Raw genomic sequence first — 25,467 nt, 5'->3', positions numbered from 1 at the left:
CCGAGTGCTGGGATGCTGGGATTAAAGGCATGCGCCACCAACGCCCGGCTTTTTTTTTTTTTTTTTTTTTTTTTTGGAGACAGGATTTCCCTGCTCAGCTCTGGCTGGCCTGGAACTCATTATGTAGTGAGCTGGCCTCGAACTCAGAGATCCATCTGCCTTTGCTTTGGAATTTTTTAAAAGGTGTGTGCCACACCATGCCCAGATTGGTAAGGATCTTTTAAAAATCTTTAAGGCCGGTCTGCAGAGCAAGTTCCAGGAGAGCCAGGCCTATACAGGGAAACCGTGTCTGGTGGAAGGCGGGAGGGGGTGGGCAGGGGGGGGACGGGACACACCATGACCACGACGACGACACACCACGGGACGGGACCCAAGACTGTCTAGAAGTTGATCCAAAGCTGACTTCAAAAAATAGATTTCAAGACTAGCGTGTAGGGGGCTGAAGAGATGGCTCAGCGGTTAAGAGCACTGGCTGCTCTTCCAAAGGACCAGGGATCAGTTCGCAGCATCCACATGGCAGCTCACAACTGTCTAACTCCAGATCCAAGGGACCTGACACCTTTACTCCAATGCACATAAAGTAAAGTTAAAGACTAGCGTGCAATCCAGCATTTTGGGAGGCCGAGGGAGGAGAATTTCCGAGAGTTCAAGTCCAGCTTGGACTACACAGTGTGTATTCCTGGCCAGTCAGTGAAAGAGTTAGATCGAGTTTCAAAAGAAACAGTACAAATAGATTAAAGTAATGAAATCTAAGTCAGTTATTTGCGGAGATCCAGAGGCAGTTTGAGAAACCTCTGTGCTTGCTGTGTTCTCTCCTCGCCCTTCAAAAGCCCCTTCATCTTGACATTTTCTCCCGGATTCTCTGTTTCCCAGCACACTTCACTCCCACAGCCAGCTAGCTCCCTAGCGGCTTCGAGCCACAAATGGACCCACCCCTCCGCTCGGGTCTCCGCCCGGAAGACGTTGATTGGCAGGCCCCTGCGTACACTGCCCAGAGGGTCCGCCTGGGTCCCTCCCTGTAGGCCGCCCAAGTTTGTTTTGGCGTCAGGCGCGCGCAGTAATGACGCCACGACGCTGACGCGAGAGGATGGCGGCGGCGTCCGTGGCCTGGGCCGGGAGACGGTGGGCTGAGCCGCCGAGACTCCGAAGAGCTCGCCGCCCGCGCGAGGTGAGGCCTTCCGGCTCGGGGCTTCGGCCTGACCGGCGTGAGGGGCTGGCGAGCTCGGCCGCGGCGTGGGCTTGGCGCTGCCGGGCCGCCGCAGTGCAGCTCCTAGCCCTCGGCCCCTGTGCACTGGGGCCTTCGGACTGGGGAGCAGGCCGGGCCGTGGCTACCCACGGTCGCTTGGCATGGCCTCCAAACCTGCTGCGGCGTTGGGCCCGATGGACTTGGTCAGCTGCCCTGTCTGCTGCTCAGCCGTCCCGCGTCCAGCGCGGGTCAGATTGATCTAACCTTGTGTGCGGCGCCTACTCCACACCCTCCCTTTGCGAGTAAACGTCAGGGTCCTGCGGGGGCCACCGATCGCTTCCGTGTACTGGCTGGAAAAAGACCAGAGTCCAGCTGGGTCGCTTGCACGGCAGACCTGTCATACTTACAAGGAGAGCCCCATCCCCGCTCAGTCCTCTGTGAAGCTGCTGCAGTGATCAGCCCCACCTAAAAATCACTAGTTAAAACTGCCTTCCTAGTCATTGCAGGGGAAAACTAAACATTGTAACCTGCGGCATTTAGAGTTCTTCAAAATTTGATGAGGCCTAGCCCTACAGTCAACTTCTGGGCACTGTACTGGGTTTATGTAGTGTATTGTTGAGGCACGTGAGCCTCCTGTTAGCCCATGGTTTCTTACCCTCGAGGTTTAGATAAGCTGCTTTCTCGGTTTGTGAAACTTCTTTCATTCCACCCTCCCCCACCAGTATAGGAAACTTACATGTGTCCTTTAAAATCTATCAGCGATGTCTTTCCTTGGAAAACTCTCCCTTGTTTTCACAGGGCAGTAGTGTTTGGTAGAAGCTATTACAACACTGACTTTTGAATGGATACAGATTAAGCCATAGTATAGAGCATCTGTGATAGCCAGCATCTGAGGTAGTCACAGCAAACACCTATGTGTGTGATAGGTACTGCATCCTCTTCATCTTTTTTTTTTTGTCTGCCCCCCCAAAACCCAGACACTTTAATTTTTAAGACAAGTGCAAGTCTTCAACCTTAATGATCTAAAATTCTCTTGGAGTAATTTTTCAAGATACAAATTCAAGAGTTTTAGTAGAAATGGGATACGGGCAGGCGGTGGTGGTGCACATTTTTAATCCCAGCACTGGAGAGGCAGAGGCAGGCGGTTCCCAGTGATTTCAAGGCCAGCATGGTCTACAGAATGAATTTCAGGACATCCAGGGCTGTTACACAGAGAATCCCTGTCTCAAAAAAAAAAAAAAAAAAAAGGTAAATACACTTGTAATCCTGACTTTTATGAGACAGAGGTAGGCCAGCCTAGGCTATGCATATGTTTAGGGCCATAAGAGCCTGTCTCAAAAACAAAATATCCCGATGCCCTGGTATGGTGGTGCAATCCTATGATCACTGCACTCCAGGATGTCCAAAAGTTGAGAAAGACAGTCTGATAGGAGTTCCAGAGGCTCTCCCTGGGGGGAAATTTTTTCACTCTACTTTTTGTTGTGGACGACGGAGATTGAACTTGGGACCTGACCTCTTATAATTTAAATGATGGTAAGCTACATGGTCAGCTTACAGTTTGATTTCAGAAGTTGGGTGGTAGCTCAAATGCTGTAACCCCAGTTTGGGAAACTGAAGGAGGATTATGGATATGAGGCTATACTAGATAGACTGTATGTTGAGTACCAAGTCAGCCAGAGAGACCCTGTCTCACAAAACAAAACCAAAACAAGATATGAGATAGAAACTTGTATTTTAAAAATCGTTTTTAAGTCTTCCTCGCCTTGTATGGCGATTGATCCCAGGGTGTTTTGTAATGTACCAACTGAGCTGTATTCCCAGTTCAGAAATCTGTATTTTGAAAAACAATAAAAGCAGGTATGATGGGACACATCTGTAATCCCAGCACTGTGGAGGCTGAGGCAGGAGGATTGCTGTGAGTCTGAGGTCAGTCTTGCTTATATAATGAGTTCCCCAGACCATCTTGGGCTACAGAGTGAGATCCTGTCTTGAAAAGCAAATGAAAAAGAGGCAAAGCTAATGACATTACTGTACTTCTTGGATGAAGATTTTGTTATTGCCTCAGGAAGCTACTGGCCTTGTAGACTATTGCTATGGATTCATTGCTCATACCTTGGAAAGACATTGAAAGACTTTAATTAGATTACTGTGAGGGGGGGCCCCCCATTTCTTTGTGTAGCTCCGGCTGTCCTGGAATTCACTCTGTAGACCAGACTGGCCTCAAATTCACAGAGATCTGCCTGTCTCTGCCTCCTAAATGCTGGGATTAAAGGTGTGTGTCACCGATAGAGGGCCAATTACTGGCTTTTTAGGATCCTGAGTCTTTGAGTTCTGTTTGACCAGATCCCAAGTAGCAGAGTCATGTTTACTTTATTATAACTCATTAGATTGCAGATGGGTGAGATAGTATGTATGAAATGCTTAGTACACTTGAAATTTTCTAAACGGAAGCAAGTTTACTAATGTCCATAGTGTCGTTCATCTTTTGTTTTCTTCCAGTGTTGGGTATATGTTGTAATTTTAAAAAGCAGCTTGAGAAAGACACCATGCAACAGAGTTCAAGCTGAGGGGTTTTTATTAAGGGAAAAATATCGTAAAATGGGGGAAGGGGAGGAGGGAGACCAGCCTCTGGGGATGGGAAAGAGGAAAGAGAGGCAGTGACAGGGAGGAGGAAGGAACAGAAAGACAGAGGGAGAGAAAGGAGGGTGGGAGGTGGGCGGGGCCCTTTTAAAAGGGAACATATTGAATAGGCACAGGTGGTGCTCTTAGTGGCAGCAGCTGAGGGCGTATTTTGTCAGAACTCCAAAGGCAGGACAGTACAAATGGCTAAATGCTAACAGTATCTAACCCAGGGCCCAATGCATACTAATAAAATATATGTCAATTATGCACTGTATTACTAAACTACTGAGCTACAAATTTCACCTTTCTGTGTTTATCTTTTTTTAGTGAGAGAGTGTGTGTAGGTGAGTTTGTTCTCTCCACATGCTGGTTCTAGGATGGAATTCAGGTTTTCAATGTTGGCATCAGGAGCCTTTTCCCACTGAACTCTCTTGGCAGCCCCACTGTAGTTGATGTTTTTGTTTTGTTTTTCCTTACTACTAAGTGTTGGACCTAGTCAAGACCTCTAGCAGTGAATTATAACCCCAGCCCTCTTTTTCGCTTTTGATTTTGAGATGGGGTTTTACTAAATTGCTGAGGCTGGTCTTGAACTCACTCTGAGGCTAAGACAGATCTTGGAATTTTCCTGCCTCAGCTTAGATTATGGACCTTTCCCACCAGGCCCAGAAAAATGTCATCTTTAAAATTGTTCTTCATGTTGAGCTGTGTGTAGGAAACTACCTTGTGTTTTGTGGTTTCTTCAAGGTCACTTTGAGGAATCAGAGAGATGCTGTTGACCACTCCCTAGGTCTTTGGGATCTAACTCACTAAAGGATGAGTTTGCTGAGTAAGCAAGTTCTCTAGGTCTAATTGTAATCCTGTGCTTAAATTGTACAAGTGAGCCAGAGAAAGTGCAACCTCCAGGAAACTTGTTTATCTGTGACACTGGGCTGTAGTTTCACATCTCTGATTTTCCGGGCACTAGGAATAGAATGCCCTTGAAGCTCCAAGTGCCTGTGGAATTTCAAATAGATGCTGAGGTCTTGTGTCAGAGTCACAAGGTCATATTAAATGAGTGAGAATTTGGTTTGGCCTGTTATTCAGCTTTGTAAGTGTGAGCCTGTTATATGAGCCGCTCTGACCTTCCTCAGCACTTAAGCAGATGTGTGATGATAGGACTGTGCTGTAAGCAGCTGAAACCCTAAACTTCTCTGTAGCTGAGAGCAACTGTCTCCAGGAGTGTCGATCTCTGTGCCTGTCTTGGCATATGGAGAAAATCTGAGAAGTAAAGCCTTAGAAAGAGGTAAGCAATCCTGATTAATGAGAGCTGGAAAGAGGCTTATCCAAACATCCTTCTCTTCCAGAAACCTTAGTATTATATTGGCTAGGTCATCACCGAACTAATTTTTTGATACAATCTTGCATTTTCAGGTTATTAGAAGTTAAGGTAATGAAAAGGTGATGCTTTCATTTGCTGTAAGGAAATTATCGAGTAACTATACAAGTCTGAAGTGGTCTTTCAGGACATCATAAGAATGAGCCTGGCAGCGGTGGTGGCACGTGCCTTTAATCCCAACACACAGGAGGCAGAAGCAGGTGACTCTCTATGATTTCAAGACCAGCTGGGCTACAGATCAAGTTCCAGAACTGTTAATCATAGAGGAACCCTGTCTCGGACCCCCCTCTCAAAAAAAAAAAAAAAGAATGATGGTCAGCTGGGTTTAGTGACATACACCTTTAATCCCAGCACTTAAGAGGCAGAGGCAGGCAGATCTCTGAGTTTGAGTCCAGCCTGGTAAGTGTTAAGGAATTATCCAGGCTATAAATTCCATGAGAGCAAAGACTATGCCTTCTTTTCATCACTGTCCTAATAAAGTGTCTAGCCCAAAGCAGGAGGTCAGTAAACATTTGTAGGTTGGAAAAGAGAACTTGGGAAATTACTAGATCTGTATTTCTAATGGTGGGATGTCTTAGATTTGGGCATCATGACAAAGTGAGGGATACAAAGGAAACCTTGGAAGTCTGACTCTCGACAAGATGGAGTCGATGTCTACTAATTATTACCAAGTAGGACAGTGTGTTCAGCTGTAGTCCTTGAAAAGTGGAGTCCCAAGATACTATTTTCTAACAAGAAGCCATAGCTGGGCATGGCGATGTATGACTATGGTGCCAACTACTCATGGGGCTGAGGCAGAGGTATTGCTTGAGCTTAGGAATTTAAGACCAGCAAGGGCAATATAGACTGCCATCCCAAGAAATAAATGAGTAAATAAAAATTGTAACAATTGTGGCAGCACATACCTTTAATTCCAGCACTCTGAAGACAGAGGCAGGCAAAACTCTGAGTTTGAGGCATGTCTTGTCTACAAATCTAGCTCCAAGACAGCTAGAGGTATTACACAGAAAAATCCCGTCTTGAAAAAAACAAGCAAAAAACCAAAGGGTCTAGAGAGATGGCTCAGTGGTTAAGAACCCTGGCTGCTCTTCCAGAGGACCCACTTGGTTTTTTTTTTTTTTTTCTTTTTCTGAGACAGGGTTTCTCTGTAGCTTTGGAGGCTGTTCTGGAACTCGCTCAGAGCAGGCTGATCTTGAACTCACAGAGATCCTCCTGCTTCTGCCTCCTGAACACTGGGATCAGAGGTATGCACGACCACTGCCAGACTGTAGAGGTCAGAAGACAGCATAGAGTTTCCTGGAACTAGAGTGAGGGGTGGTTGTGAGCCACCATGTGGATAAGAATTGCAGGCCATTGTTGTGAAGGGTGTTGAGCCACCATTGTGGTTGCTTTCTGCTTCTTGAAAATACTTCAGAATGCCATGTGTTAGTGGCGCACACCTTTAATCCCAGCACTCGGGAAGCAGAGGCAGTCAGATCTCTGTGAGTTGCAGGCGAGCCTGGTCTGCAGAGCGAGTTCCAGGACAGCCACCAAAGCAATACAGAGAAACCCTGTCTCGGAAAAACAAAACAAAGCAAAACAAACAAACAAAAAAACCAACCTTAGAATCTTTCATTGTTTCTCTCAGCATATAGGAATCCAAATGGACCCCGTTTTGCTTACACAGTGACTGCTGTCTGAACTCAGCACTTTGCTAGGTACCGAAGGTGTCCTGGGAAGCCAAGAAACAAGCCCTCATGTAGGAGCTGACCGTAGTGTAATAACAGGCAGCCTAGAGTAGAGCTGGGGAGCCAGGCTGAGTGGCACACGCCTGTAATCTCAGAGTTCAGGAGTTTAGGCAGGAGGATTATTGCAAATTAGAGGCCAGCCCAGGTTACATATTGAGTTCAAGGTCAATTAGGGTTGCATAGCAAGACTAAAAGAGGAAAAATAGAATAAAGCTGTGAGTGGCATGACAGAACAGGGCTCAGCAGAGGTGTGTTGACTCACCACTTCAGTGAAGTGAGGAAGCAGTTCACGCTCTGCCGGGCCTAGATACTTCTAAAATCTTTACTGTGTGATGGAAAGATTCTTGGATGGAGAACCAGGAGACGGGAGTCCATGCTTGGCCACTGCTATTTGAGTCTCCCTGCCTCTCTTGGCTGGTCATTTCTGTAGTGTCAGGGAAGACAGTGGTAACAAGTGCTCACTCCCTCTGGCACTGTCCAGCATGCTTGGGCTTTCCCAGAGGACTGGTTTGTATCAGTCTAGGATCTGAAGCCGTAGAGCAGACCCTGAAGACTCAGGTAATTTCTGTATTAGCTTTGTGACCTGGTGTAACATGACCGCAGGAGAGTCTCTTTCCTGAGGCTGCTTTCTCACTCATCCTGTCTATTCCAGTACCCAGGCTGGCTAAGTTGGGTACATACATTAAGAAAGCTCAAGGAATAAGTTCTTCCCTAGTTTTTGCCAGCCACTGCCATTTTCCCTATGTCTTCATTTTCACTTCACCACTTTGAGAAGTTAGCAGATGTGATTGGAGCTAAGCATTCAGAGGCAGAAACAGGTGACTTTCTATGAGTTTGAAGCCAGGCTGGTCTACATTGTTCAGGTTAGTCAGGGCTACGTAGTGAGAACCTGTCTCAAAAAACAAAAACAAAACAGGTGTGATTGGAGTGTGCTGCTGCTGTGGTCATCTGGAGGGCATTACCTGGAGACATTTCGGGCAGATCGGGATGGGACAGGTATTCTGGTACTCTGGAGTGTCACAGAATGCTGAGTGTTACACAGCTCAGGTGGAAAGGTATCCTGAAGCTCGGGAGCCAAGGACTACCACAGGCCACAGTAAGCATAGCAGCTTACAGCCCTGCCTCAGGGAAAGGCTTCCCAGTGGATCAGCTCCACACCAGCAGGACAGGGTCTTCCAGCTGGAGATGTTTGCCCAGTATAGCAGTTTTGCTGCGGCAGGAGAAGGTTTCCTGGGCGAAGTTGCCACAGTTCAGCTCTGCTCTTGGGAAAGTGGGTGTAACTCTGCTCTGCCAGGGGAAGGTTTTGCCAGCAGAAGTGTTACAGCCCTGCTCACTCTGCCCTGCCCAGGGTCGTCTCTGCTCCGCACAAAAGAAGGTCTCCACCCAAAGCTCATCAAAGGGGTTTATTGGGCGGGAAGAATCCAAGAGAATGGCTGCCCTCTGCCAGAGAGGCAGAGGACAGCCGGGTAGCAAGAACAGCCACAAGCTGAACGGACACAGGGTTTATATAGGGCTTCCAGGGTAGGGATTGGTCAGATTTCAATGCTGAGCTCAGATTGGCTAGAGCTCCTGCTTAAGGATTGGCTAGTTTTCTGCACAGGGTTAGGGTCAAATTTGGCTCTGGTTTCAGGGCCAAAGTGTGTTTCTTTCTCTGGTCCTTTTTAGGCTTTTGGCTCTAATTTTAGGGCCAGGGTGCATTTCTTTCACTGGCTCTGATTCCAGGGACAAAGTGTGTTTCTTTGGCCCTGCTCAGGGTGTGTTTCTTTGACTGGCCCCTTTTCCCTGCATTACCTATGTCCCCTAGCTGTCAGAGCTAGCACCTTTCCAATTTCAGTCTGTATTTGGGGTGGTAGAGGACTGACGGCAGCTGCCTTTGAAGTGTTTCTAATTGGAATAAATAGGCTGCTTTACTACTGACTTTAGGTCTTTGTTTAAAGTGAAAAGTTAGGTTTCTGTTTTTGTTTTTTGTTTTTTGTTTTTTTTGCTTTTCAAGACAGGGTTTGTCTGTGTAACATCCCTAGGTGTCCTGGAACAACTGACTCTGTAGACCAGGCTGACCTTTAGCTTACTACCTGCTTCTTCCTCCCAAGTGCTGGGCTTAAAGGCATGCGCCACCAACACCCACCTTTTTTTTTTTTTTTTTTGGTAGTTTCAAGACAGGGTTTTTCTGTGGCTTTGGAGGCTGTCCTGGAATTAGCTCTTATAGACCAGGCTGGTCTTGAACTCACAGAGATCCGCCGGCCTCTGCCTCCTGAGTGCTGGAACTGAAGGTGTGTGCCACCACTGCCTGGCTAGCAGACAACTTTTGAGAGTCAGGTTGGTTTTTTTTTTTTTCTTCCATCCTGTTGGTTCCAAGAATGAAACTCAGGTTATCTATCAGGCTCGGTGACAAGCTCCTTTAGCCACTGTTTAGCCACTGAACTCTCACCAGGCCTGAAGCAGAACAGTTCAGCCAAACTAGTTAGTGACCAAGCCTCAGAAATCTTCCTGCCTCGACAGCCCTAGCACTGGAATTACAGGTGCAGGATACTAAGCCTGGCTGTTTTGTTTGTTTGATTGAGGGTGAGCATTCTGGGGATCCAACTTTGGTCTTCATGCTTACATGGTAAGCGGTTTACCAGCCGAGTCACCTCACCAACTTTTTTGGTTTGTTTTTACCATCCTGGGGTCACATCAGCTCATGACTGCTAGGCAGGTGCTCTATCTACTTCAGAGCTTGCCTCCAGCTCCATATGCAGTGGATTTGTAACCTGGCCTTTTGTTAGGCCTGTCTTTCCCACCTTGAGTTCAAGTCCTGACTCACTATAATTTGGGGGCCTCTGAGTTTTCTGTGACTCTTTAATTGCCACAGTGAAGCCTACCTGGGTCTCCTGCTGTCTTTGATTGGATTAGTTTCTGACCTCACAAGGTGATGAAGAGATGTACATACCGGTCCTGACCTTATATGTACCTCAGTAGTACATATTACACTACTCCTGGGCAGCCCCAGCTAGCTCTCTTGAGATATCAAATTCTGTATTCAATGATCCACAGTAAAAGTCACACGGACTTCATGTGCACTGCAGCTTATACAGAACTGTCCAGAGCCTTTGCCTAGGACTAGGTGCACCAAGGCATCTCACACCCTCTTCTGGCACCTACACTCAAGTGCACATCCCTCCTCCATAAATAAAAACAAAAACTAAAAATAGACATATTGGAACATGCCTCCATCCTTTATTCCTGCCTGTATCTAATAGGTGTTTAATAAATGTTTCCCTTGGTTTGTTTACTATCAAGTATATATATCATAATAGGAAATTCCCAGCTGTCTTCCGTCCATGGGCCTTTAGAGTGTCAGTGTAGATAAAAAGGTAACGATGTCTGCAAAGCATTAGAAAATAACATCAGCACTTGCACATGTGTAGGGCAACATCAGCACTTGCACATGTGAAGGGCCACGCAGAAGGCAGAGACAATCAGATTTCTACATAGTGAGTTCCAGGTCAGCCAGGGTACACAGGCCCTGTCTCAAAAAGGTGGTGTGGGTGAACAAGGTACTGTGATGTACAGCCAGCATCATACCTGTTCTGTCTGAGCTCAAGGTCCCTGCTGTCTCTGGAAGCACAAATTTGTTTTGGAGCTACCTAGTGACATTGTGCCAAGATTTCTGGTCTTAAGCTCACTGGGATAGATTTTAGCCAAGTGGTAAACTGGGTAAATATGAGACTATGGAACAGGACATTCAACTGCCAAAGAGAAAATTGTACATAAGGAAGGCTATAAAAACCATGCAGGAAAGAGTGAAGTAAAGACAGAGATTCAAGGTAGTTTTGCTGTTGCAGGGGGTCCACCTGTATAGGAAGATAATGGCTGGGAAGCTCTCCATGGAGACCTTGGAGAAACAGCTTCTGAGTTCTTATGGATGATTATGCTGGAAGAGGTCTCCAACACTATTACATCCTGTTTCAGAAAAGATGAGTCAGAATAATGAGGAGTGATTTTTTTGTTTTGTTTTGTTTTTCAAGACAGAGTTTCTCTGTATTGTTTTGGAGGCTGTCCTGGAACTCGCTCTGTAGACCAGGCTGGCCTCGAACTCACAGAGATCCACCTGCCTCTGCCTCCCGAGTGCTGGGATTAAAGGTGTGCGCAACCAACGCCTGGCTATGAGGAGTGATTTTAACATTTAGGAAATATAAGACTTCAACTAGAGGGGCTGGAGAGATGGCTCAGAGGTTAAGAGCACTGCCTGCTCTTCTAGGGGTCCTGAGTTCAATTCCCAGCAACCACATGGTGGCTCACAACCATCTACAATTCAATCTGGTGTCCTCTTCTGTCGTGTAGGCAGAAAATTGTATATGTAATAAATAAGTAAATCTTTAAAAAAATACTTCAACTAGAAAGGTCAGAAAGACTAAAGAGAAAATAAAGGACCCATCAGATGTGCCTGGTGAATGTTTTTGCCCCCTGTTAGGCTTGAAAAACAGCATGAGACTGAGATCCAGGCAAATGTAAGTCAAGGCCATAGAGATCAGACCTGGTCTTTTTTCCAGACTCTCCACTGAAGCTGAGATCAGAATTGTTTTTATTTTGTTCTTGTAACCTTCCCTGTCTCAGAAGTCACTGTGTAGACTAGCCTGATCTTGAACTTAAGATAACCCTCTTGCCTCAATCTCCTAAAATTTGAAATCACAAGTGTGAGTTCTACTATGCCTGCCTTCTGTACCCTGTCTGATGTTTTCATTTTCATTTTCTTTAAAAATTTTATGGGTGCAGGTGTTTGCCTGTATGTATGTCTATGTACCATGTATGTGCCTGGTGCCATTAGAAGCTGGAAGGGGACATCAGATCTGGAGTTGGGTGTTACAAAATATTGTGAGATGCCATATGAGTGCCAAGAATTGAACTTAGGTCCTCTGGAAGAGCAGCTGGTGTTCTTAAACTGCTGAGCTATCTTTCCATCCCTTCTTCTTTTGTTTGTCTTTTGAGACAGGGTTTCTCTGTGTGACAGTTCTGGCTGTCCTGGAACTAGCTCTATAGACCAGAGTGACCTTGAACTCACAGAGATTGCCTGTGTCTGTCTCCTGAGTGCTGGGATTAAAGGTGAGGGCCACCACTGCCTGACTCTGTCCCTGTCCTCCTTAAGTTTGTTTTTGAGACAGAGTCTAATTATGTAGTGTTGGATGGCTCAGAAGTTGCTTTGTAGACCAAACTCGCTTAATCTTCCTACCTTTGCCTCCAGAGTCTAGAATTATAGATATGCACCACCATGTCTGACCTCATTTTTAATTAGACTGCGTTTATGAAGGAGACAGGAAGAGGGAGAATGACTGCTGTCCTTCAAGGATATCCCCTGGTTATACTGACTTACCCTCTCTGTTTGCATAGGTGTAGACGGGGCACTGCCTGCAGAGCAGGTCCTGCCAGCCTCGCTGGAGAGGATGCCCCCGTGTCCGTGATGGGCTGTGGGACAAGCAAGGTCCTTCCTGAGCCACCCAAGGATATCCAGTTGGATCTGGTCAAGAAAGTGGAGCCCTTCAGCGGCGCTAAGAATGATGTATACAAGCACTTCATCACAGAGGTGGACAGTGTTGGCCCTCTCAAAGCTGGGTTCCCAGCTACCAGTCAATATGCACCTCCCTACCCTGGTGTTCCCACTGCTGGCCACACAGAGCCTCCCTCAGAACCACCACGCAGGGCCAGAGTGGCCAAGTACAGGGCCAAGTTTGACCCACGTGTAACAGCTAAGTATGATATCAAGGCCCTGATTGGCCGAGGCAGCTTTAGTCGCGTGGTACGCGTGGAGCACCGGACAACCCGACAGCCATATGCTATCAAGATGATCGAGACCAAGTACCGAGAAGGGCGGGAAGTGTGTGAATCTGAGCTCCGAGTGCTGCGCCGCGTGCGCCATGCCAACATCATTCAGCTGGTGGAAGTGTTTGAGACACAGGAGCGTGTGTATATGGTGATGGAGCTGGCCACTGGTGGTGAGCTCTTTGATCGGATTATTGCCAAAGGTTCTTTCACTGAGCGGGATGCCACAAGAGTGCTGCAAATGGTACTGGATGGTGTCCGGTATCTGCATGCCCTGGGCATCACACACCGAGACCTCAAGCCCGAGAATCTCCTCTACTACCACCCAGGCACTGACTCCAAGATCATCATCACTGACTTTGGTTTGGCCAGTGCCCGAAAGAAAGGTGATGATTGCCTGATGAAGACCACCTGTGGCACACCTGAATACATTGCTCCTGAAGTCCTGGTTCGAAAACCCTACACCAATTCGGTGGATATGTGGGCACTGGGTGTCATTGCCTACATCCTACTCAGTGGCACCATGCCCTTTGAGGATGACAACCGCACTCGGCTGTACCGGCAGATCCTCAGGGGCAAATACAGTTATTTGGGGGAGGTGAGTTTGTCTTGTTTCTGTTCCAGGGATGTTGGGGAGGCCACTGGGTGGGAAGGTATAGCCTGTAACTCCTGATCAGAGGCTCCTGCTTTGAGGGTAATGGTCATGGGAGCCAGGCAGACAGTGTAGAAATGACAGAGACTAGCTCAGTACCCTAGTTTGTATTCCCTTAAGTGCAAACCTTGAGGTGAGGACCTGGGAGCAGAGAGCTCATGTGGGAGGTGGCTAAGTAAAGGCAAGGGCAAGTGACGCAAGAAAGAGGTAAATGAGATGAACGAGGACTTGAAGAAATGGGTTGGCCAGTCTGGTCTACATATCTAGTTCCAGGCCTGCTAGTGCTGTATAGTGAGACCCTGTCTCAAACTAAACAAAGGAAGTGGACGGTGACTGGGGAGATGACTCAGCCAGTTATGTGATTGCTATGTAAGCACAGGACGGGGGTTCTGATCCCCAGAGCCCATGTAAAAGCGTTGGATGCAGTGACATGAACTTGTTATGAGTACTGGGGAGCCAGTGATGGGAGGATACCACTAGCCAGATAGCTTGCTGAGTTCCAGCTTCAGTGAGAGACCCTGTCTCAAAAACTAGGGTGGGGAATGATAAAGGAAATCACCCTTTGGTCTCATCATATGTGCATGTGTAGAACCTATACATACACACAGACACATGTACACCCAGACACCACACACACAAGTGAACTGCCACTGTGGGCCACCACCGTGGGATACTGGAACTTAGTCCCACTTTCTGTGAATAATTGTATGGATTGTGTCACAGAATACTGAAGAGCAAGTGTGTGTGTTTAAGTATAACTACTCTACCCTATGAGTTAAAGATTTATTTTGGAGGCAGGTGGGGGCTGGAGAGATAGCCCAGTGGTTCAGAGTCTGTATTGTTCTTGTGGAGGCCCTGGGTTCAGTTCCCAACACCCATGTTGCTCATCTTACAACCACCAATATAATTCCACCTCCAGGGATCCATGTCCATGAGCAACAACACTCACGTGTACATACCTTCACACACACACACACACATTCATAATTAACAAATAAAAATTTTTAGAATTTCATTTTGTCATTAAATCCCTTATATTTCTTGCCTATCATGAATGTTAACAAGTGCTGGATAAAGTCCTCAAGTAGAGAGGCAAAGAGATGCAGGCCCTGGCAGTAGAGAGCTATGACTAGACCTGGTAGCTACAGGTGAGCTCAGAGGTGGATGGGTATGATCTCTCCAGTGTCTGTTCCACTGGGTACCATATAAGTTAGAATGAATATGCCCCATCCTCAGGAACAGTTTTTTTTTTTGTTCTTTCTCTTTTTTTAGACTTATTATATATTGAGTGTCCTGCCTGCATGTATTCCTGCACACCAGAAGAGGACACCATATCTCATTACAAATGGTTGTGAGCCACCATGTGGTTGCTGGGAATTGAACTCAGGACCTTTGGAAGAGCAGCCAGTGCTAATCTTAACCTCTGAGCTATCTCTCTAGCCTCAGGAACAGTTTCTTATTTAGTTTTGTGTGTGTGTGTGTGTGTGTGTGTGTGTGTGTGTGTGTGTGTGTGTGTGTGTGTGTGTGTGTGTGTGCCTCCCGAGTGCTGGGATTAAAGGCGTGCGCCACCAACGCCCGGCTCTTATTCAGTTTTGCCAGACAACAGTAAGGACCCCATTATCATCATATTTTGATTTTTTTTTTTTTTTTTGGTTTTTTGAGACAGAGTTTCTCTGTGGCTTTGGAGGCTGTCCTGGAACTCGCTGTGTAGATCAGGCTGGCCTCGAACTCACAGAGATCCGTCTGCCTCTGCCTCCCGAGTGCTGGGATTAAAGGCGTGCGCCACCAACGCCCGGCCATATTTTGATTTTTAAAAAGAGAAAACATTCTGATCTTAAGATGTTAGAAGTTAAGCCGGGCGTTGGTGGCAGAGGCAGGCGGATCTCTGTAAATTCGAGACCAGCCTGGTCTACAAAGCGAGTTCCAGGATAGCCTCTAAAGCTACAGAGAAACCCTGTCTCGAAAAAAAAACAAAAAACAAAAACAAAACAAAAAGATGTTAGAAGTTAATTTACTTTGTTTTGAGACATAGTTTGGCCCAGACTAGCCTCATACTCAATATATAGCCAAGGCTGACCTTCATCTTTGAATCCTCCTGCTTCTTTTTCTTCCTTCCTTCCTTCCTTCGTTCCTTCGTTCCTTCGTTCCTTCGTTCCTTCCTTCGTTCCTTCCTTCCTTCCTTCCTTTCTTTCTTTCTTTCTTTCTTTTTTTTTTGAGACAGGGTTTCTCCATGTAGCTTTGGAGCCTGTTCTGGAACTCACTTTGTAGATCAGGCTGGCCCTGAACTCACAGAGATCCACCTGCCTCTGCCTCCCAAGTGCTGGAATAAAAGGTGTGTGTCACCAACGCCCGGCCTGCCTCCTCCGCTTCTTAAATGCTGGGATTACAAGCATGCACCACTATAGCTTTAGCTCACATATTTTTTTTTTTTTTTTTTTTTTTGGTTTTTCGAGACAGGGTTTCTCTGTGGCTTTGGAGGCTGTCCTGGAACTCGCTTGGTAGTCCAGGCTGGTCTCGAACTCACAGAGATCCGCCTGCCTCTGCCTCCCGAGTGCTGGGATTAAAGGCGTTAGCTCACATATTTAAATAGTAACTTATATGCCAACAAATGCTAACCTGTGTGCCAAATTCAAATAATAACCCATCCAGTTTGTGTATCTAGGTTCACGGATGCTTCTGATACTTGCAAAACACTGTCAGATTTTAGTGTTGCTGGTTGCTGTGACAAGGATGCTGACTGGGTAGGAGGCGAGGTTGACGGCAGTAAGCGGCAAGTGCTGCAAGCTGGAGAACACCTGTGAGCTTGTGGCAGCATGTGCCACGCTTAGTGAGGAACATGGGCTGAGCTTTGCAGGACCATAGGACTCTGCCCTGACACTGAGGGCCCCTCCCCCAAAGTCCAGAATGCTTCCCTCGGGGCTGGGGCTGCCAGGGTGCTATTGTTGTCTTTGCCTCTTTTTGTTATTTTATTTTGATTTATGTTTTACCTTTTAATGCTTTATTATTTTGTGTGTGCATACTGTGGGTGTGGGTATGTGCATGCCACAACATGTATGTTGAGGTCAGAGAACAACTTTGTGGAGCAGGTTGTCTCTTTACACCTTTATGTAGATTCTAGGAATCAAACTCAGCCCATACTTTATCTACTGAGCACATTTCAGTGCCCCTTTGCTTTGTTTTGTGAAGGAGAGTCTCACGTAGCCCAGACTGACCTGAAGTTCTATGTAACCAAGGATGGCCTTGAACTGCTAGTCTTCCTGCCTCCTCCTCCCAGATTCTGGGGTTATAGGTGTGCATCACCACTGCCAGCTGCCATTTCTGCCTTTTGTAACCTGCACAGAAGGGAAGGGACTCTGGGAGCAACTGTCTTCTGTGACCTACCTTTCCTCCCGGGGATTTGGGCCTGGCCTTTTCTCATCCCCATCCTCTGGCTCAGAACAGTCACCCAAGGGTTTCATATCATTTGTTTCAGGGCTTGGGATCCCTGTTGTAGGGGTAGTCAAGAATGTCCCTTTCTCAGGAATGGTGCTGCTCTTCTCTAGGAGGGCCTCCAGGTCCTATGTTTCAAAGGTGGCAATGGTTTAAGGACAGAAGCCTTCCTCTTCGGTGCAGCTCTGTCACAGGCACTGAGGAGGGTATCTGTTTGCACCACTCATGAGAGGAGGATGAGAACTGTTTACCCTGACACCTGTAGTATATGGTCTCTGGAGTACAGGGTTACTATAGAGCACCTGATACCTTCCACAAGGTGAGCAACACCATGGAAAAGCTCATGTCTGGTCTCCTGTCCTGTGTAAATTTTAAGTGAATGGGTATGTGGTTAAAAAATTGATTCTCATCTATTTGTGCTGAACTGTTTAGTAAAACAGCGTAGGATGCTACAGATGAGCCAGAGAGTCCTGTAGAGACACTCAGAAAGTCCTGTGGTCCTGATAGGAGGCTAAAGGACTGCATTAGGTTATAGCTGAAACTGAAGCTTTAAACAGAACATGAATGACTGAAAGTCGAAAGGCTGTTTCTTTTTTTTTTTTTTTTTTTTTTTTGGTTTTTCGAGACAGGGTTTCTCTGTGGCTTTGGAGGCTGTCCTGGAACTCGCTTGGTAGTCCAGGCTGGTCTCGAACTCACAGAGATCCGCCTGCCTCTGCCTCCCGAGTGCTGGGATTAAAGGCGTGCGCCACCAACGCCCGGCCCGAAAGGCTGTTTCTATTTTGAGCTTTGTATGTGCCAAACTCTGGAGGGTCCCTCCAGATGCAGGACAGCATAGAGTTTAGCTAGAGGAGGGAGGGAGAGAGAGCATGTTTCTCAAGTGCAAAGAAAAATCTGTAGGTACACCTAACAATGTCTTATTCTGGTAATTGTTGATCAAGCAGTTTATTTAATTGGAGCTTGCACAGTCTCACTAACTAGCTATTGATTATCTAAGCATGGAGAGATAACAAATGAGTGGAGTAGGGAATGAACTCAGGCCTCCTGCTTCTACTGGAATTGAAAGAGATTCTCTGCTCTGTTCTGCTCTGCTGGAGTCAAGAGCCATGAGTCTGGGCCCTCAGTGAGAGTGTAGGAGCTGGGCAGTATCCAGTTTTTGCCTCCACTAACCTCTAGTTGGAGTTGAATGCATTAGTTCCCAGTTCAGAGTCAAATTCCTGGCAGACCCTGGTCATCTTTTTCTGCTACCAGGAGCTTGGTTAAACCCAAACAGCTCTACCTACCTACCCTTTCTGGAAAGTTTTGAAGTGATTTGTCTGGGTGTTGCCTGGGGGAGGTAGTTCTCTGTGCTGGAGACCAGTTATTTTTTTGCCTTGCTGGTCACTGCCTACCAAGTCTATCTGGAAAAAATATAATAGACCTAAAAGTCTGTACCCATCTCTGTGGAGCTGGAAGTTGCTGAAGGAGAGAGCATTAGGACAGGAAATGGCAGCAGACTGAATCCTTTTTGGCAGGCACCTGACCCTCAGGCTTGGCATAGAGTCATTGATGTGGACAGTCTAGAACACGTGCTCTGTGGCTCAGGTCAGGTGGCTGGGCCTTGCCCTCTCACACCAGCTGTCTTCTATCGTGCTGTGTGACTCACATTTGTCCTCCTGCCTGCTAGGAGAGCAAGGCCTACCAGAGAAACTTGCCTGGCTACTGAAGGGAGGACTTCCCACTGTGAGCTCAGCAAGGTGTGGCAAAAGGTATTTCCTCACTGTAGAGTAAATCACTGGTGCCTGTCTAGGATGCCTTTCCTGTATTCTCTCTCCTCTCGGTAGTGTTTTCCTATTCACCAAACTCTGTCTGGTGTCCGTATTCTTGCAGGGTTTGTCCACACAACCAACAGAAGGCTCCTGCAGGAGGTAGACTCAGAAAAGGGAACCCGACTGACTGAGCTCTAGGGTGAAATAGGAGATTATGCGAAAGAGTGTGGAGCAGAGGCTAGGGGCTGGTTTATAGGTGGAGTTTTTCTGTCTTGTAGCAGCTGTCAAATAAACACACTGAAGCTTTTATTAATTGTAAATGCTCGGTCAATAGTTCAAGCTTATTACTAACTAGCACTTATATTACGTTAACCTGTATTCCTTATTTTCACTCTGCCACATGGCAGTACCTGTATTAACGTGGCACGTTCATCTCCTGCTCTCTCTGCATCTGCCAGCAAGTCCTCTCTGACTCTGCCCTTACTTATCCCATCATTCTCAGTTTGACTTCCCACCTAATTGTATCCTGTTCAGCCAGCCACTGTTCAGTTAGCTTTTTTTATTTATTTATTTATTTATTTATTTATTTATTTATTTTGTTTGGTTTTTCGAGACAGGGTTTCTCTGTGGCTTTGGAGGCTGTCCCTGAACTCACTCTGTAGACCAGGCTGGCCTCGAACTCACAGAGATCCGCCTGCCTCTGCCTCCTGAGTGCTGGGATTAAAGGCGTGCGCCACCAACGCCCGGCTCAGTTAGCTTTTTTATTAAACCAATCACAGCAACATATATTCACACAGTGTACAGAAGAATTATTCCACAGCATTTCCCCTTTTTTGTCTAATTGAAAGGAAGGTTCTAACTTTAACACAGTAAAATTATATACAACAAAAAGTTATCAAGGAAGAATTATGGTTACAATATCAAGTCTATTTGTATTTGGCAAAATTAGAAAAAATATTGTATTATCTATTTTAATCTGTAAAGTTTGACATCTAATGTACCTTTTTATTATAATTAAAGCAAACTATAATTTTAACAATCTAGTCTTCCAACTCTATCAAAGACCCCAGAAGGTGAATTTTACCTAATGACAGGGACATCAGGCCACCTGCACAGTCACTCCAGGTTCCTCTGAAATGTTGGACCATCCAACTTTGGCCTACAGGCCTAGTTTATTTGACAGACATTTTTGAGAAACAGGAAATTTTGAAGGACTTCCCTACCTTGTCTTGGCAAAGTTTGGCAGTGTCCTGCTGGTTCAGTTTGGACAGTAACTGTCAGCAATTGAGAAAAGAGCAGTTTCTTTGCCCACTGGCTAACTTTTACCACAAAAAGAGTAAACTCCATATGGAGTTTCTTTGATGCCCATCATCTTCTTTGAAGTAAATAGGTGCTTCCATCCCAGCACTTGGGAGGCAGAGGCAGGCGGATCTCTGTGAGTTCGAGGCCAGCCTGGTCTACAAAGTGAGTTCCAGGACAGCCTCCAAAGCCACAGAGAAACCCTGTCTGGAAAAACCAAAAAAAAAAAAAAATAGGTGCTTCCAAGAGCAAATGTGTCTTGCTGTCATGAAAAAAAGCTTAGGTTTTTAAACATATTAAATGCCATATTCTGTAAGTCTTTGAAGTGTTTGAAGTTTAGCTACCTATCTGAAATATATCTCTGTATGATCTTGAAAACATATCTAACATGACTACAAGTTTGGCTATTATAGATGACTATTAATCTCTGTTTTTTGATTATACATTATATTTTTTTAATGAACTGCACAAACACAATATTCCAAACAAGAGTAGAAACATACACCGGGTGTTGGTGGCGCAAGCCTTTAATCCCAGCACTCGGGAGGCAGAGGCAGGCGGATCTCTGTGAGTTTGAGACCAGCCTGGTCTACAGAGCAAGTTCCAAGACAGCCTCCAAAACAATACAGAGAAACCCTGTCTTGAAAACCAAAAAAAAAAAAAAAAAAAAAAAAAAGGAGTAGAAACATACATTGACATAATAGGAATAACTTTAAATTTGTATCAATAGCAATGTAAAATGTTCTGAGATTAATAGCTGGTTGGGTTTTTGTGTGTGTTTTTTTTTTTTTTGGTTTTTATAAGACAGGGTTTCTCTGTATTGTTTTCGAGGCTATCAGTGGTTTTTTTTTTTTTGGATTAAAGTATATTCAGTAGTCTATCCTTTTATCCTATCATTTCTATATCCTATCTCCCTTTTTTCCTTTAGAAAGAGATCTTTGAATTTAGCTCTTTTGTTTAGTATTTTTTCTGACTATGACCAGTAACAATTTGTAACCAACCCCCCTTAAATGATAATAAATATCTTATAACCCATTTTTTTGAGAATGTGGGCATAGTTTTTTAGGCTACTTCCTGCTGACTGGGGTGCTGGTAATCTTTGGGGGACTCTGAGAAATTTTTTTTTTAGTTTTACAAGACAGGTTTCTCTGTATTGTTTTGACCCTGAGAAATTTTAAGATAATTGTTAAGTATTAGCTGTCACCCTGTGCTACTAAGAAGACCCCCAGCTTCCTAACAGGACAAATGAAGCAGAAAGTGTTATAGAAAATGCCTAATTAATTGGATATTATTAGAATGACCTCAGCCTGGCTGAGGGCCTATTTGAGACAGATCAGGGATTCTAGAGAGTAGGCTCCACGTGGTTAGGAAAATGATACTAAAGCCCAGCTCTACAGGAGGAGCATCAGTGTTGAGGGCAGGTCTAGAGAGACTTCTGGACCATCCTCTATGACTAGAGAGTATGGAAGCTCTGCCACTATATAGCTGATTGGGCCCTGAGGTAGTGGTGTTCCACGATCCTGACTTGATACTTCAGGCTCAGGCTGCACCCCTTGTACATCCCACAGGCCCCAGACATTTGATTCAGTCACTCAGCACAGTAAGGTTTTCCTCAAACTGTTCTACTTATTCTTGGTGTTAACCTTGGAAATTTAGCCGGGCAGTGGTGACGCACGCCTGTAATCCCAGCACTCGGGAGGCAGAGGCAGGCGGATCTCTGTGAGTTTGAGACCAGCCTGGTCTACCAAGCGAGTTCCAGGACATGGTCCAAAAAACAATACAGAGAAACCCTGTCTCGAAAAACCAAAACCAAAACAAAACAAAACAAAAAAACCTTGGAAATTTATCAGCTATGAAAGGTTCAATTCAGATTGCTTTCTTAACTGGATGGTGGTGGTACATGCCTTTAATCCCAGCACTTGGGAGGTAGAGGCAGGCAATCTCTGTGAGTTTGAGGCCACCTGGTCTACAAGGGGAGTTCAGGACAAGTCAGAGCTACACAGAGAAACCCTTTTCTTTTCTTTTTGGTTTTACGAGACAGGGTTTCTCTGTATTGTTTTGGAGGCTGTCGGTCCAGCCTGGCCTCGAACTCACAGAGATCTGCCTGCCTCTGCCTCCCGAGTGCTGGGATTAAAGGCGTGCGCCACCACCAGAAACCCTTTTCTTTAGGAATAATGCTGACCACTGTCATTGTGTAGAGCCTGCCAGATGCAAGGTATTGAGCTGGGTGTGCTACATCTAGCATCTCCAGTCTCTACTCATTTTACACATAGGGAAATCGAGGCTAGTGTGGTTAAGTAACTTTTACCAGTAGTTTCACAACTAAAGGGAAGCAAGCCTAGGATTGGAATGTAAGCCATCTTGGCTTCAGGGACTATAGTCTGCTTTCCTTGCAACACATGCCTCAGCATGTTGCTAGTGCCTGTTTCAGTGCTTCCTTGAATGTTGTGTGTGGACACACGGGTCCTTGCTTGACCTGTGAGTTCCTAGAGGATACTATGTGTGTCAACACAAACATTCCCAACAGCCCTGGTTTAGTGTACCATAGTGCACTCAACATTTGCTGGGCTGAAGTGGAGTATTTGTAAGTGATGACTAGAAGCAGTGTTGTGGTTTCTCCTAGGGGAAGGATAGTAGTCACTGTGATGCCTTGGGAAAGGTCCCAAATGCAACTGTTAGGCACGATGAAGCAGAGACCTTGCTGGTGGTGTGCTTCGGAGACTGCTGGCAGAGCTGCCTGTGGACACAGACAGGGTTCACAGACTGTCAGGAGCGAATGTGCTCCTCACTTAGGGCAAATACAGAACACTGAAAGAAGGGGAAGTGCATGCAGATGGTTAATATGACGAAGAGCATTCTGACGTTCACCCTGTTAGAGGTGCTGGGATAGAGGCAGTTTGGAAGTGATGGGGACAAGTTACTGGGGGCAAGGAAGGCCTGTGTGACAGTGAGAGAAGACTGAAGACACAAAGCCACCCCAAGAGGTGAACTTCCTATAATACGGGACCTCAGGCAGTTGGAGGAGCTGTTTTAAAGGAGTGAACACAGGATGTGAGTCATCTGTAGAGTCATACTTAAGTATAGTTGGGGTTCTCTCACTCAGAGCTGCTGTGTTTCACTTGACAAGAAATGTGACAGTCCTTAGCCTGATGTCATTGCCTTTGTCAAGGGTTCTATTCCTAGAGGCAGGATGTATGAAGAGGCTCTTGGAGGATTGATGGCAGAATGATGGTGCCATCAGCAGTTCTGCTGTCTTTCGAATTTAGAAGCCTGACTTGCCATCCTCCTCCACTTGGGCATTCTGAGCTGTGGGTGAGCCTGGGTGACTACACCAGGAACAGGTGGGCTTGGGCAGAGGCTCACATAGCCTTATTCAGGAGAATAGGTGCCTCTGAGCAGGTGACAGAGTTGGTGGGAGAAGAAACCCACCCTGGTTCTGTCTGGGAAAAATGGGATGGTGGGAGGTGGTCTCCCAGGGATGGGTCTCTGCGCTATAGCCCAACCATCCTTCTACTTGGGGCCAAGGGTTCTTGAGGAGCCATGAGTTAGACTAACACCATACACCATTTAATTCTGATCACCCTGTAATAAGATAGTTCCCAAAGTCAGCTCTTCCCTGACTCTCTCCTCACCTCACTCTTCCTCGATTCTTTTTCTCATAGCTCTGGCAGTCAGGGTTATATGATGGTTTTCCCAAATCTATAACTTCCATCACAAGAAGATATAAATAAGGGATACTGGGACTTGGCTCAGGACCAGTACTTGGACAACATGAGATGGCAGGGACAATGAAGAGATGAATCTTTTGCTTTATTGGTCCTCCTGCCTCTGCCTCCCAAGCGCAGGAATTAAAGGCATGAACCACTACCACCCAGTGTGACTCAGTCTATTTCAAGTGATCTGGGCCACATTGGACTGGACCTCAGTGTTGACCACTGTGTATGCATTAGACATAAACAAACTATATTGCTGTCACTCCTAGACAGGCCTTCCTTAATACCTAGCAACATATGTCACTGAAAGGTGGCCTTGTTTGGACCACTGGGTATGGGCAGTGGATTCTCATCCTTTAGGGAGGTAAGGGCTGTTCTTTCTGTGATGGGGCAGGAGGCAGGCTCCAAAGGAAGATGAGCAGAGCCTGTCATGTGCTACCTCTTGGGCTGCAGGCTCCAGAGTCTAATCCTTTAGGCATTCTTCTGTAGCTGCTGCCCTGGCTACACACTCTCCAGAGACGACAGAAGCAGCTGCCGTTCCTTACAGTGCTGCATTTAGCCCCTCCTACAGAAAGACCTTGCTCCAAACACTTCAACTTGTTAGCCTTGGCTAGAGCTTCCTTTCATCTCTGTCATTTCCACTTTGAACCCTCAGAGGCCCTCCAGCAAAAGGGAACAACATGGCTGCACTCAGCGGCATTCCCTATGCGTGAGTGGTCCCCTCCCTCCTCTCTTTTCACTGTCTGACTTCACCTGGAGAGTGCTTCCTTGTCATAGGCTCTGTCGCTCCCCCCCAGACTTTACAGTTCTGATCGCTGCCAGGCTGTAACTTCAGATTCACTCATGGCCTTGTACACTTCCTCTGCCTCAACTAAGATAGATGCTAACTCTCTATTGGATGAGAGGTTATGGTGACCTACCTGACCCACCTGTCCCCTACTGGCCATATCTCTGTATACTCCCCTTCCCCATGTAGTCTCTAGAATGCCTTGTTTTCTCTGTGTCCCAGTACATGCATGGTACCCCATACTGGGCTCCAGCCCAATGCTGTCTGACTCACGTGAGCAGAAAGCTGAGTTACCTTCATCTCTTTATTCATCCCACTCTTCAGTGTTGACCAGGTACTGGTCCTGAACTAAATCCTGCTGTGTCTAGGGTTCTAGGGACACAGACCTCTAAAGACAGAGACCACACATCTGAGTGAGATTCTAACAGCCACTGAGGCTCAATACCTCTTCCAAGCTGAAATGGTCACTGGGTATGTGTCTCTGTTGGTAGGGTGCTTCCCTAGCATACCCGAGCCTGAACACTTCGTATATCAGGAATGACGGTGTATACCTCAGGAGCTGGATGCAGGAGAGTCAGAAGTTCAAGGTCATCCTTAGTCACATAATGAGTGAAGGCAGCTTGGGATACATCTAAAATTAATTTTAGATGGAAGAAGTTTATTTAAAGAAACAAGGGAAAGAAAGCTAGCTCAGGCTCTGGACACTACTTGGCTCCAGCAGAATCCTTGAATGGAAATAAAAAAGAGCATTTTATAGCATTCACCTAGATCAAGAACCCTCCAGGGTTGCTCCAGGACGTTGTGAAAATAGACTTTGCTAGATCGCCTGGCATAGGTTGTCATCCTTTAGGTACTTAAGCTATACCCTGTTCTGTCCCTGTCGCCTTTCCTATCCCCCTTTGCTTCATGAACTCTTAGAAGGCACAGGCTGGAGCACAAGATTGCATTTTTATTCTCATAGTCTCATTTTCTCTCTCCTCCCTTCCTCACTCTCCCTTCCCTCTTTCCCTTTTCTCCCTCTCTATTTTGGTGCTCAGAATTGAATTCTGGTCCTTGTACAGTGATATACAGGCACTGTGACACTGAGCAGCATGCTCCACCCCCTGCCTCTATTAAATTACATTCAATTATATCGG

The 25,467-nt window shown here is 46.2% G+C and overlaps 1 protein-coding gene across 1 annotated transcript in view; it reads left to right on the top strand.

The window, feature by feature from the left end:
• Nucleotides 1-1,030: 1,030 nt before the first annotated feature.
• Nucleotides 1,031-25,467, top strand: part of Pskh1 (protein serine kinase H1) — a 32,769-nt gene continuing 8,332 nt past the window's right edge. Inside the window, exons 1-2 of the mRNA XM_005076309.4 lie at nt 1,031-1,168; nt 12,278-13,304. Coding sequence (XP_005076366.1) covers nt 12,348-13,304 — 957 coding nt within the window. The 5' untranslated portion in view covers nt 1,031-1,168; nt 12,278-12,347. The remainder of the gene's footprint in view (nt 1,169-12,277; nt 13,305-25,467) is intronic.

Source organism: Mesocricetus auratus, unplaced genomic scaffold (assembly GCF_017639785.1).
Source record: "Mesocricetus auratus isolate SY011 unplaced genomic scaffold, BCM_Maur_2.0 Super-Scaffold_100062, whole genome shotgun sequence".
In the NCBI taxonomy this organism is placed as follows: Eukaryota; Metazoa; Chordata; class Mammalia; order Rodentia; family Cricetidae; genus Mesocricetus; species Mesocricetus auratus.
Note: the sequence above shows the minus strand (reverse complement) of the source record. Positions and strands in the feature narration are given on the sequence as shown.